A 13243-nucleotide genomic window follows, 5' to 3' on the forward strand; every position below is an offset into this window, starting at 1 on the left:
TATGTCCATGAGGTGGCAGGCACCTTGCTGGACTGTAGTATGCTTGCACATTTTACAAAGTGTCTGAATTCCTAGAGTTCAGTTTTAAGCTAAACAATGTGCAGTGAACCCTCAAACTGTCCACAGAGTTTTGATCTGCCTGCAACTGAAACCTTATGGTTGGTGTGAGGCAATGCACAGAGCCCAACAAAGTTACTGATTTCTTTAACCATTTCATTACTAATCGCAGTTTTACTCTTCATGAGCCAGAGCAATATTCACAATTCAGCTATTGGCCTGTTGATTTTTTATTACATTTGATTGAAAATCCTCTTGATCACCTCCCACATTCCTCCACTTCAGTGTATTACTGTGCCCAACTCATCTTTAACCACTTTCCCGCCACCCTATAGCAGATATACTGCTACAGGGTGGCAGGAATGCCGAAAAGTGTGTGTGTAAATATATAACATTTTAGCATTTCCGGGTAGAGGGTGCGCCACTATTCGCGGCCTCGGCTGTCAATCACCAGGTCCTGGCCGGTGAATACTTGCCGGCACCCGGTGATCGCGGAGCATTACCGACCGAGGGAGAGAACTGTATGTAAACAATACATTTCTCTTCCCTGTCAGCTCCTGCACACAGAGCCATGCAAAGCAGTGTGCTTACAGTTGAAAGCACTAACATAGCACACAGTTAACTCTTTGATCACCGCACGTTAACCCCTTCCTGTCCAGTGGCATTAGTACAGTGTCACTGCTTTTTATTATCACTGATCACTGTATTGGTGTCACTGGGGATGTCACTGACACCAAGTCAGTTCCCCCCAGTGTCAGAATGCCCACCGCAGTCCCACTATAAGTCGCTGATCGCCGCCATTACTAGTAAAAAATTTAAATCCCAGTATATATACCGCCATTTGTAAACTCTATAACCTTCACGTAAACCAATTAATTTTACTTGTATTGGGATTTTTTAGCAAAGACATATAGCAGAATACATCTTGGCCTAAATTTGACGAAATTTGATTTTTGTTTTTTTACGGTACATGTTTAATAGCAAAAAGTAAAAAATTGGGGTTTTTTTTTCTCAAAATTGTCGGTCTATTTTGTTTATAGCACAAAAAATAAGAACCGCACAGGCGATTAAATACCACTGAAAGAAAGCTCTATGCGTGGGGGGAAAAAAGGACATAAATTTAATTTGGGTGCAGGTTACATGACAAGTGTCAGTTAAAATAGCACAGTGCTATAATGCAAAAAAAATGGCTGGGGGGGGGGTAAATCCTCTGGAGGGCAAGTGGTTAATGGTGCAACCTTTAGTGAAGAATGTTTTTCCATAATTCTGTTTCATAGATGCTATCATTACTTTTTTTTTTTTTGCAGATGGTGTTCTTTAATATTCCTCTGACTGCATACCTGTGCTGGTGTTTACTGTGTAGATGCAAGGGCCATGGTTTCTTTTCGCACCTGCGACACACTAGGAAGATTGTCTGTGTTCCAGTTCACTTCTTCATGTTCCTATTTATGGTCTGGCAGATCTATTCCTGTGTTTTCCTCTTAATGACTTATGGCACCTTAGCAACTTTCCTCTCTCCAATGAAGTTGTGGCTAGTGGTGGTTACATTCGCCTTGGGAAGGAAAGTGTGGGTGTTCAATTCCCCAGAACTAAGATCTTATATCATTGAGCTGAAGAACTGCCAGAGCACTTAACAGCTACCTTGTGACAAGGAAATATAGGTGCAGGATTATGTGATTTCATCCTTAAGTAGAACCTCATTTATACCTGGAAAGTTGATATTTCTAGGACCAATCTGACTAATGAATTGCAAATCATTCACATTATTGACTCTCAAGCCTACTGTAACATTATGGTATAAACATAAAAAAAAAATGAGGGAATGAAATGAAATTGACCACCTAAGCGCTGCTTTCTAAACCATAAAGGATACAGAAGAAAGAGGGATCGTCCTTACCAAGAGGTAAAGCCCCCCGGTGGGACAAGTGGTTACTGAGAAGATAAACAGGCTTATGTCAAAAAAGTGTTCTCTTTAATAAAGTCAACAAAGTGCATCATTATCAAAAAATTATAAAGTTAACATCTCATGTACTTAGAGAAAGCACGATGTTCAATATCCTTACCATGAATTACTAAATCAAACAGTTCTTAAAAACAGTATCAACAAATAAACGTCCGGACGTCAATATTAGAGATAGAGATATAGATAGATAGATAGATAGATAGATAGATAGATAGATAGAGATATATATATATATAGAGAGAGAGAGAGATATAGATAGATAGATAGATAGATAGATAGATAGATAGATATAGATAGATATACACCTCTAATCTCAGAATACCGCTTAGGTATGTATCAAGTAATAACAGATGCTGGATATGCAAACGAACACACGCACACCCCAGGGCCCATGTATAGACTACCTAAGATGGGAAAAAGCAAGCTATAAGGCTTTTTTTTATATGTATATCTATATATATATATATATATATATATATATATTTATATATATATATATATACACACACACACAGTGAGGAACAGAAGTATTTGATTTTGCAAGTTTTCCCACTTAGAAATCATGGAGGGGTCTAAAATACACATTGTAGGTGCATTCCCACTCTGAGAGACAGAATTAAAAAAAAAAAATTCAGGAAATCACATTGTATGATTTGTAAAGAATGTATTTGTCTTGCACTGCTGAACATAAGTATTTGAACATCTGAGAAAATCAGTGTTAATATTTGGTACAGACGCCTTTGTTTGCAATTACAGAGGTCAAACGTTTCCTGTAGTTCTTGACCAGGTTTCCACACACTGCAACAGGGATTTTGGCCCACTCCTCCACACAGATCTCCTCTAGATCTGTCAGGTTTCGTGGCTGTCGCTGAGCAACACGGAGTTTCAGCTCCCTCCAAAGATGTTCTATTGGATTTAGGTCTGGAGACTGGCTAGGCCACTCCAGAACCTTGATGTGCTTGTTACGGAGCCACTCCTTGGTTATCCTGTCTGTGTGCTTCGCGTCGTTGTCATGTTGGAAGACCCAGCCACGACCCATCTTCAATGCTCTGACTGAGGGAAGGAGGTTGCTGCTCAAAATCACACAATAAATGGCCCCATTCATCCTCTCCTTAATACAGTGCAGTCGCCCTGTCCCCTTCGCAGAAAAGCACCCCCAAAGCATGATGTTACCACCCCCATGCTTCACAGTAGGGATGGTGTTCTTGGGATGCAACTCATCCTTCTTTTTCCTCCAAACACGACGAGTAAAGTTTAGACCAAAAAGTTCTACTTTGGTCTCATCTGACCACATGACTTTCTCCCATGCCTCCTCTGGATCATCCAGATGGTCATTGGCAAACTTCAGACGGGTCTGGACATGTGATGACTTGAGCAGGGGAACCTTCCATGCAATGCATGATTTGAAACCATGACGGCGTAGTGTTCTACCGACAGTGACCTTTGAAACTGTGGTCCCAGCTCTCTTCATGTCATTGACCAGCTCCTCCCTTGTAGTTTTGGGCTGATTCCTCACCTTTCTTATCATCAGTGATACCCCACGAGGTGAGATCTTGCATGGAGCCCCAGTCTGAGGGAGACTGACAGTCGTCTTTAGCCTCTTCCATTTTCTAACAATTGCTCCAACAGTTGATCTATTTTCACCAAGCTGCTTGGCAATTGCCCCGTAGCCCTTTCCAGCCTTGTGTAGGTCCATAATTTTGTCTCTGGTGTCTTTTGACAGCTTTTTGGTCTTGCCAATGGTAGTAGTTGGCATCTGACTGACTGTGGGGTGGACAGGTGTCTTTAAAGAGCTCAGACAGGTGCTACTAAGTTAGATTAATGAGTGGAGTAGAGGTGGACTTTTTAAAAGGCACAGTAACAGGTTTTTGAGAGCCAGAATTCTTGCTGTTTCTTAGGTGTTCAAATACTTATGTTCAGCAGTGCAAGACAGATAAATTCTTTAAAAAACAAATTCAGGAAATCACATTGTATGATTTTTAAATTCTGTCTCAGAGTGGGAATGCACCTACAATGTGAATTTCAGACCCCTCCATGATTTCTAAGTGTGAGAACTTGCAAAATTGCAGGGTGTTCAAATACTTCTGTTCTTCACTGTGTGTGCGTGCATGCATGCTTGCGTGCGTGTGTACGTACAGTGGGGATCGAAAGTTTGGGCACCCCAGCTAAAAATTTGTATTAATGTGCATAAAGAAGCCAAGGAAAGATGGAAAAATCTCCAAAAGGCATCAAATTACAGATTAGACATTCTTATAATATGTCAACAAAAGTTAGATTTTATTTCCATCATTTACACTTTCAAAATAACAGAAAACAAAAAAATGGCGTCTGCAAAAGTTTGGGCACCCTGCAGAGTTAATATCTTGTACTGCCCCCTTTGGCAAGTATCACAGCTTGTAAACGCTTTTTGTAGCCTGCCAAGAGTCTTTCAATTCTTGTTTGAGGTATCTTTGCCCATTCTTCCTTACAAAAGTCTTCCAGTTCTTTGAGATTTCTGGGCTGTCTGTCACGCACTGCTCTTTTAAGGTCTATCCATAGATTTTCAATTATGTTGAGGTCAGGAGATTGTGAAGGCCATGGCAAAACCTTCAGTTTACGTCTCTTGATGTAATCCCCCGTGGATTTTGAGGTGTGTTTAGGATCATTATCCATTTGTAGAAGCCATCCTCTCTTTAACTTCAGCTTTTTCACAGATGGCATCAAGTTACCATCCAAAATTTGCTGAAATTTTATTGAATCCATTTTTCCTTCTACTCGTGAGATGTTCCCTGTGCCACTGGCTGCAACGTAACCCCAAAGCATGATTGATCCAACCCCATGCTTAACAGTTGGACAGAGGTTCTTTTCATTAAATTCTGTGCCCCTTCTTCTCCAAACGTACGTTTGCTCATTCCGGCCAAAAAGTTCAATTTAACCTCATCGGTCCACAGAACTTGTTTCCAAAATGCATCAGGCTTGTCTATATGTTCATTTGCAAAGTTCAAACGATGATTTTTGTGGTGAGGACGTAGAAGAGGTTTTCTTCTGATGACTCTTCCATGAAGACCATATTTGTACAAGTATCTCTTTATAGTGGAATAGTGTACCACAACTCCAGTGTCTGACTGCACGATCCCTCCAGAAAGATCTGGCAAATGTGGGTTTTGAATTGTTTTTCTCACTATCCTGCGAGCTGTTCTGTCTGATATTTTTCTTGGTCTTCCAGATCTTGCTTTAACTTCCACTGTTCCTGATGACTGCCATTTCTTAATTACATTCCGAACAGAGGATATTGACATCTGAAAACGCTTTGCTATCTTCTTATAGCCTTCTGCAGCTTTGTGAGTGTCAACTATTTTCAGTTTTCTAGACAACTGCTTAGAAGAACCCATGGTGCTGATTGTTTGGGCAAGGTCAGATGAGTCTGGGCATTTAAAACCTTTGAGATTGACATAACCTGGTCTTCCCAGACGATGATTGAGAGCAATCCATGACACTGGCAGGTCTCAGCTTTGCAAAGGGGGCAGTGCATGCTATACATTCTGCAGGGTGCCCAAACTTTTTCAGACGCCATTTTTTGGTTTTTCGTTATTTTGAAAGTGTAAATGATAGAAATAAAATCTAACTTTTGTTGATAGAAATAAAATCAAACTTTTGTTGACATATTATAAGAATCTCTAATCTGTAATTTGATGCCTTTTGGAGATTTTTCCATCTTTCCTTGGCTTCTTTATGCACATTAATACAAATTTTTAGCTGAGGTGCCCAAACTTTCGATCCCCACTGTATATCCTATCTTTCAGGTTAGATCATGTGGGTTAGTAATTGATGGTAATGGCAGAGAATGCCACCCTATGAAATCAGGATACATTGAAAAGTATCACTTCTTCAAAGTCCATGTCAATGCATCTTCATAAAGCTACATTTAGTAGCCAACTAGCATGTTCATGAGAAAAATAGAGGGTGAATCTTAGGCCAATCCAATCTTACAGTGTAAATCAACTATGTGTGTGTAAATACAAATCTGAATATTGAATTTAGGACTATTGCTGTGGCTTCCATTTAGTCCTTTTTCAAAATGGTTAATTGGGGGTTCATGTAGGATTAGTGTTAAACTTTCTACAGAGGCTGATGAGCTGTCATTTTTGCTGTTTAAAGAGACCATGTCACCAACTTAAACTTCAGATAAAAGCACAGATAAATCAAGTATTTTAAATGCTTGCATAAATTATTTGAAGAGTCAATTCGCTAGCACAGCTGCTTTTACTCCTTGCATGTGTTAGCCCTCTCTTCTAGGAGTTTTTAATTGCTGCCTGTGCTAGCCCAGAACCCTATTCTTCACCTTCCTACATATCTTTGTGTATCTTCCGGGGAAGGGTGAAATATAGAATGCTACTTGAGTGATAGCTCTGATTATGCCGCCGTTACATCTACAGTATGTTAAATGCACATATAATCTGGGCATTTAATTCACAAGGGAAAGTATGGGTAAATATGGAAGGGATTTTAACCACTAGGGTTAAAAGTACTTACACTGCTGCATGGTGGCCCCTGTGCGCAGGAGCACGTATATAAATGAGATCCTGCATTTCTGGGTAGGGGGCGTGTGACCTATCCGCGCCACCAATCGCGGCCCCAGGTGTCAACCACCGGGTCCCAGACGGTGTTCACAATACAGCCTTCTTCCCTGTCAGTTTGGGCACACTGATTGGGATGGCTGAGCACAGAATCCTAGTGGCTAATTAGCTGCAGGATTGCTTTTACAAGCAGAGGGAGACTATGTCTCCCCCCCCCCACCCCACCGCTGCTTCCACGGCCTTCTCGGGCAGTCCCGTGCCATCCGGGGAACCTGAGACTGCAGCCGGTGTTTCTGCCAGCTGACCATAGAGCTGATTGAAGACTAGAATGGTGCCAATCATCTCTATAGATTTCTCAAAAAAGAATATATGACAATGCCCATTGAAGTTATAGGGGATATTTGCATTCCCTGTGATAGCATTAAATGTGATAAAAAAAAAAATGAAAGGGACAGTGTAAAAATTATTTAAAAAATCGATTTAAAAAAAAAAAGAAGCTCCCTTATCCCCCCCGTGCATGCACCTGCGTGCTCGAGCGTTGACCCTGCGCCTGTATGTAAACAGTGGTTGCACCATGCATGTGAGGTATCGCCACGAACGTCAAATCAAGGGCAGTAATTCTAACACTAGACCTCCTCTGTAAATCTAAAATGATAGCTTGTAAGGGCTTTTAAAGCGTTACCTATGGATATGAAAAATGTATGCAGTTTGTCACCATTGCACGGGGCATGTGCAGTTTTATAGCATGTCATGTTTGGTATCTATTTACTCGGCCTACCATCATCTTTTATATTTTACCAAATAATTGGCCAATATATTGTGTTTTTCTGCATTAAAAGTAAAAAAAAGTGATTTTTTTTTTTTAATTTGCATTAGAAAAAATGCTGCGTGAGTACTATATGACATAAAAAATTGCAGCACCCACCATTTTATTCACTAGGGTGTCTACTTTGAATCCCAACCATTATATTTTTTTTTTTTTAAAGCAATTTCCTAGCAAAAATACAGATTTTTTTTCATGTGAACAAAAAGTGTCAGAAAAGGCTTGGTCTTCAGGTGTTTAGAGTGAATGATGTGTGGCATAAACGTCTTATGCTGGGCATAGAATGCCCCCACCCCCCAAAACGACCCCTTTTTGGAAAGTGGACAATTCAAACTATTTGCTGAGAGGCATGTTAAGTCAATAGAAGAATTTATTTTTTTTTTAACCACACGTTTTTGGAAAATGACAAAAAAAAAAATTATACACACACACACACATATATATATATATATATATATATATATATATAAATAAAATTGTTTCTTTTTTTTTTTTTACACAAAATTGTCACTTAAATGATTTATTGGTAAAACATGCCATGGGTATATGTGGAATTACTCCCCAAAATACATTCTGCTACTTCTCCCGAGTATGGGGGTACCATATGTGAGATACATTTTAGCAGTCTAGCCAAGTACAGGACCCCAAAATCCAATAAGCACCTTCAGGCTTTTAAAAGGGATTTATTTATTTACTCATTACACTTCCTGACTACCCGTCACAGTTTTGGCGGTCCTGAAATGCCAGGATAGCACCAACCCCCCCCCCCCAAATGACCCCTTTTTGGAAAGTAGACACCCCAAGTAATTTGATAAGAAGCATAGTGAGTATTTTGCACATCTCATTTGTTGCCACAAGTTTTTGGAATATGAAGACAGAAAACAAACATTTTTTCTTTTTTTATATTTCAAAACCTTGTGAGACAAAAATGAGATCTGCAAAATACTCACCATGCCTCTTTTTAAATCCCTTGGGGTGTTTGCTTTCCAACAAGGGGTCATTGGGGGGGAGGGTTTCGTGCTATCCTGGCATTTCAGAGCCTCCGGAACTGTGATTGGCATTGCGGAAGTGAAATGAGAAAGTTATGCACCGTCAGGCTTTCAAAGTGGTCATTGGATTTCAGGCTCCTGTATATGGCTAGGCTCCCAAAAAGTCTCACACATGTGGTATCCCCATACTCTGAAGAAGTAGCAGATTTGAGTTTAATTTCACATATACCCATGGCTTGTGTGAGAAATCTATAATTTGACAACTTTTGTGTAAAAAAAAAAAAAAGTGTAATTTTCCAAAAACTTGTGGGGAAAAAAAAAATCTTCCATGGACTCAATAGGCCTCAGCAGATAGCTTAGGGTGTCTACTTTCCGAAAAGGGGTCATTTGGGGGTATTTGTACTGTTTTTGTATTTTAGCACCTCAAGAAATGTGATGGGCTGTGTAAATTCCATTATCTATACTATAGTTTGTAGACTCTATAACTTTCACACAAAGCAATCAGTATACCACTTATTGGGGTTTTTTTAACCAACAACATGTAGCAGAATACATTTTGGCCTAAATTTGACAAAATTAGTTTTTTGGATATTTTGACAGAAATTAGAAAATATAGTTTTCAAAATTTTTTTTTTTTTTCAAAACTTTTGTTTATAGCACCAAAAATTAAAAGCGCATAGGTGATCAAATACCACCAGAATAAAGCTCTATTTGTGTGAAAAAAAGTACATAAATTTAATTTATGTATCATATTGCAAGATCGCGCAATTGCCCGTTAAACTAGTGCATCGCTGTATAGCAAAAAAAGGCGTATATTGCAGTATCTATACCGTGGTTTGTAGACACTATAACTTTCACAGAAAGCAATCAATATACACTTTATTGGGATTTTTTTTTTTTTACCAAAAACGTAGCAGAATACATTTTGGCCTAAATGTATGACTAACTTTGAGTTTACTATATATTTTTTTTATAGCCAAAAGTAAAAAAATTTTAAATATTTTTGGCCTTTTTGTGTTTATAGCGCGAAAAATAAAAAGCGCACAGGTGATCAATAACCACAGAAAGAAAGTTCTATTTCTGTGAAAAAAAGGACATAAAATTTGGTTTGGGTACAGCATTGCATGACCGTGCAATTCTCAGTTGAAATAGTGCAGCGCCGAATAGCAAAGAGGCCTGGTCATAAGGGGGGGTAAATCCTCAGGAGGGCAAGTGGTTAAGTAAGGCACAGTTAGAGAAGATTGTATGGATGCCACATAAGTTTCGCACATTGGATGTTAAAACTTTCCATGTCAGTGAACTAATGTTGAGTATATGGGATAGAATGTACTGTATAGTCAAAAAGGATGGAAATAAAATTCAATATTGACTCCCTTGGTGGGAACAAAGTATTCCACCGACCCCCCGGGAAAGATAACATTTTTGGGAAATGGATAAAGGATAAGAATGCACATTTGAAGGATATATTGAATGAAGGGAAATTGCACACTTTTCAAAATTTAACAAAGAAAAAAAGATTTATTTATCACATTTGATGAGTGATGCGTACTATCAACTAAACCATTTTGTTTCAAGTCTCCCACAACCACTGAGGATGTCGGAGGACATATATGCATTTGAAAAATTGTTAAATGAAAAAATAACCCCAAAACGTATCACTTCTTATAAGATTCTTATGGCTATGGGAGGAACTGATCCTCCGGGGTTCTTGGAAAAATGGGAAAAGGAGCTTGGAACAAAATTGTATGCACAGCAATGGAATAAAGTTTTCAAATTAACACACGAGGTGACAAATATGAGCACAGTAGAGATGAACTATAAATGTTTAACTAGATGGTATATTACACCAAACGTAGCTCACAGACAACAAATAGATACTTCACCTCTGTGCTGGAGAGGATGTGGAGAAAGGGGTACAGTGTCACATATATGGTGGGGTTGCCTGAATATACAGGATTACTGGAGGGAAATAATCCAATACATTCAGGAAATATGTGGGATACCTGTACAGAGAGATCCGTGGAGGTGTTTATTTTATAACTTTGAGCCCTCAGTAAAATTATATAAAAATAGGATACTTTATCACTTAATTAGTGCTGCTAAGGGTTTGATTCCCAAGTTCTGGCAGGTTCCGGAAGCACCAAGAATTAACAAATGGATAAATAGTTGAAAATATCTATAGGATGGAGGAGCTATGTCACATGGAGGAGGATAAAATGGAAAAATTCAGGAAAATGTTGTGTAGTTTGAAATTTAAAACCTCTGAAAGATATGGAACTGGTTGGAATTGAGGGGGAAGCTTAGACGTCAGGAGAGAGCCTTAACGGAGAATCTGAGAGGAGTAGCATTAGAGATAGTTAGATAAATGAGAGAAGATATACTTTAGGAAAGAGGAGGTGGATGGAGAAAATGGGTTGGGGTAAATGGAAATATGTATATGTGAAATATTTTTTGCAAATGTGTTGTTTTTTTCTGTACTGGAAAATCAAATAAAAGTTTAAATATTTTTTTTTAAAAAAAAAAGGAAAAAAAAACCTCACACATAATCTGATGGGAAGATGGTTTAATTGAATAGTCTGGTATCAGGATCTCTAACTTCAGGCACCCGTTAATTCAATGGAAGAAGTGTGATCACCTATAGAAAATGTGGTCTTTATTTATTTAAGATCTTTGTAGCAGAAATGGCTTTACAAAAAATGTGTATCCTTATTCTTGACAAATTACATCTGGATAGGAAGAACTCTAACACAATCATTGATGATCAAATCATCTATATTATTTGATTTCCCAAAATGCATTGGGAGATTATTATTATTCGTTAAATTTTTGCTTCATTTTGATAAATGACTCATTAATATTATATAACAGAACATATCTCGTTCCTGTAATAGATATAATCACATTGATCATGAACATAATTCCAGGTTATTTATATGTTTACAAATCGCTATGGGCCAGATGGTTACATAAGCTTTTAACAATCCAAAATGTCCATTGGATTTCCCACACAGGTGATCTCCAACTTGAACAGAAATTCACACACTGGAAAATATCAAGCCCCCCTGGCTTATAAGCTTTTTCAGCTGCACTTGCAGTACCTCTCCTGAATACTTGGCTCTCTAGCCTTTAGACACAACGCCTTGCTGTAAGGCCTATCTATGGATGGAGGTTCTCATCACACTCTGATAGCAGCCGAGCTGACGCCTGGAACTGAGACCTCTGTCTCTTGACTCTCCGCTGGGTCCCCTGACCCTTCAACGAGACCTTCTGTCTCCCGCACTGGGAGCCCTGAGCTATTCTCAGACCCGAATACATAATGACACCTCACGGTTGTGTACTCAGATTGTAGGTCTCTAGCAAAACTCGGATACAGGACTGAATGTTCTGATCCTGAGCTGCAGAAACCAGAGAGCCCCCCACATACACATATGCCATTTATTGTGCTTGCCTCTTGCAACATCCAGTGTAAACTGCCTCATCACACAGTGGCATGGCCTCACCCTGCCACAGTATATTTTACAGCAAATGGTCCTATGCTTAGACTCTCTTTGTAGGGAAATCTCCCTCTAGAATGTCTATCATTGCTTTATTAAAGCTGTAAGTTTTTAATGTGGTATTAAACCAAAAAACAAAAATGTTGCAGCCTTCCAATCATTAGATATAGTAGCTGCATTATAGGCTTTCCCCCTCTGGTTTCACCTGGTGCTCTAGCCAGTAACACACCTCCTGTATTAGAGTGCCTCCACTCTAGATGAAGGAGCACAGGGGCAACTTTGGAAGGAGCATTGTCAGTCTGGGGGGCAGAGGAGTTTTAGATGTACTAGCAGACTTAAATACACTAACCAATTGAAGCCAAGCTCCAGCTTATGTTTTTTGAGCAGTTACAGCAAAAAAAAAGGTTCTTCTTTGGGATAAAGGTTTACATTAATAAAAGCTGATCACTGTAAGCTCTTTGTGTATTTATTTCAGATCTGTGCAGTAAGCCAGCATAAAGTGGCTTTTGCAGGAGTGTTTTTTTTTTATAAAAGACCAGTCGCTGCTGCTATTGCTCCTTTTGCAGAGTGATTGGTCTTGTATCTGCCCCTCCTGTAGTTTTCTGCAGGCAACCTATAGTGGGTGGCCCTGCTGAGTTCCACCCAAACCTCTGCTTTCTGCAAAGGTTATGTGTAACACAGTGAGAGTTTGAAAAGGCACACAAAGTAGATTTAGCCTTTGTGACTTTCAAGAGATGTGTCTGAAAGGTCCAGTGGCTGGATTTCAGCTTTAACAAGATTCTTCACTGACATTTGTTTTAAACATTCCAGGGAAGCACTTCTGTGTTATGCTGCCCACACATGGGTCAGTTTTTTTGTTCAGCCAGCCGGCTGAATGAAAAAAAGAACTGACCTGATTTCTCCTATCCACACATTTGAGGTGGATGGGGAATCCCCGCTGTGTATCCATACCTCCACCCTGTCATAATACACTGATCAGTGCTGTAGCCTATTGGCTGCAGTGCTGTTCGAACTGAAATTTTGCAGCAATCCTGTTCACGATAAATTGATAGGTCAACTTCTCATAAATCAGAACAGCTATACATGAACGAGATATGGCTATACATGAATGAAATGTGGCCAGTTTCTGCTGATTCATGTATGGCCAGCGTTAGTAATGCATCTGTTTTTTTCTCTTATTCAGTGCCATAGAGGACCAATGGCTTTTGTGCAACTTATTATTAACACTTTTCTAATCAACAGATATGATGAAAGTGACCCTAAATTGATAGAAACCAGAACCTACAGAAGAAACCCTCTTCTTTTGCGGGTCTTCTTTATAACAATTTCTGTAACATTAAAAGTATGAGATGACCAACATG

General features: G+C 39.2%; 1 protein-coding gene across 2 annotated transcripts in view; it reads left to right on the top strand.

Annotated features, from left to right (window-relative positions):
- TMEM62 (transmembrane protein 62) overlaps positions 1-2072 on the top strand; it is a 123289-nt gene extending 121217 nt beyond the window's left edge. For both annotated transcript variants that reach the window (XM_089686887.1, XM_089686888.1), the window contains one exon: positions 1365-2072. In XM_089686887.1, the coding sequence (XP_089543013.1) occupies positions 1365-1691 (327 nt within the window). In that variant the 3' untranslated portion in view covers positions 1692-2072. The remainder of the gene's footprint in view (positions 1-1364) is intronic.
- The last annotated feature ends 11171 nt before the right edge of the window (positions 2073-13243 follow it).

The sequence above is a fragment of the Staurois parvus genome, unplaced genomic scaffold (assembly GCF_062004578.1).
Source record: "Staurois parvus isolate SC_StPar_1 unplaced genomic scaffold, SC_StPar_1.0 ptg000414l, whole genome shotgun sequence".
NCBI classification, from domain to species: domain Eukaryota; kingdom Metazoa; phylum Chordata; class Amphibia; order Anura; family Ranidae; genus Staurois; species Staurois parvus.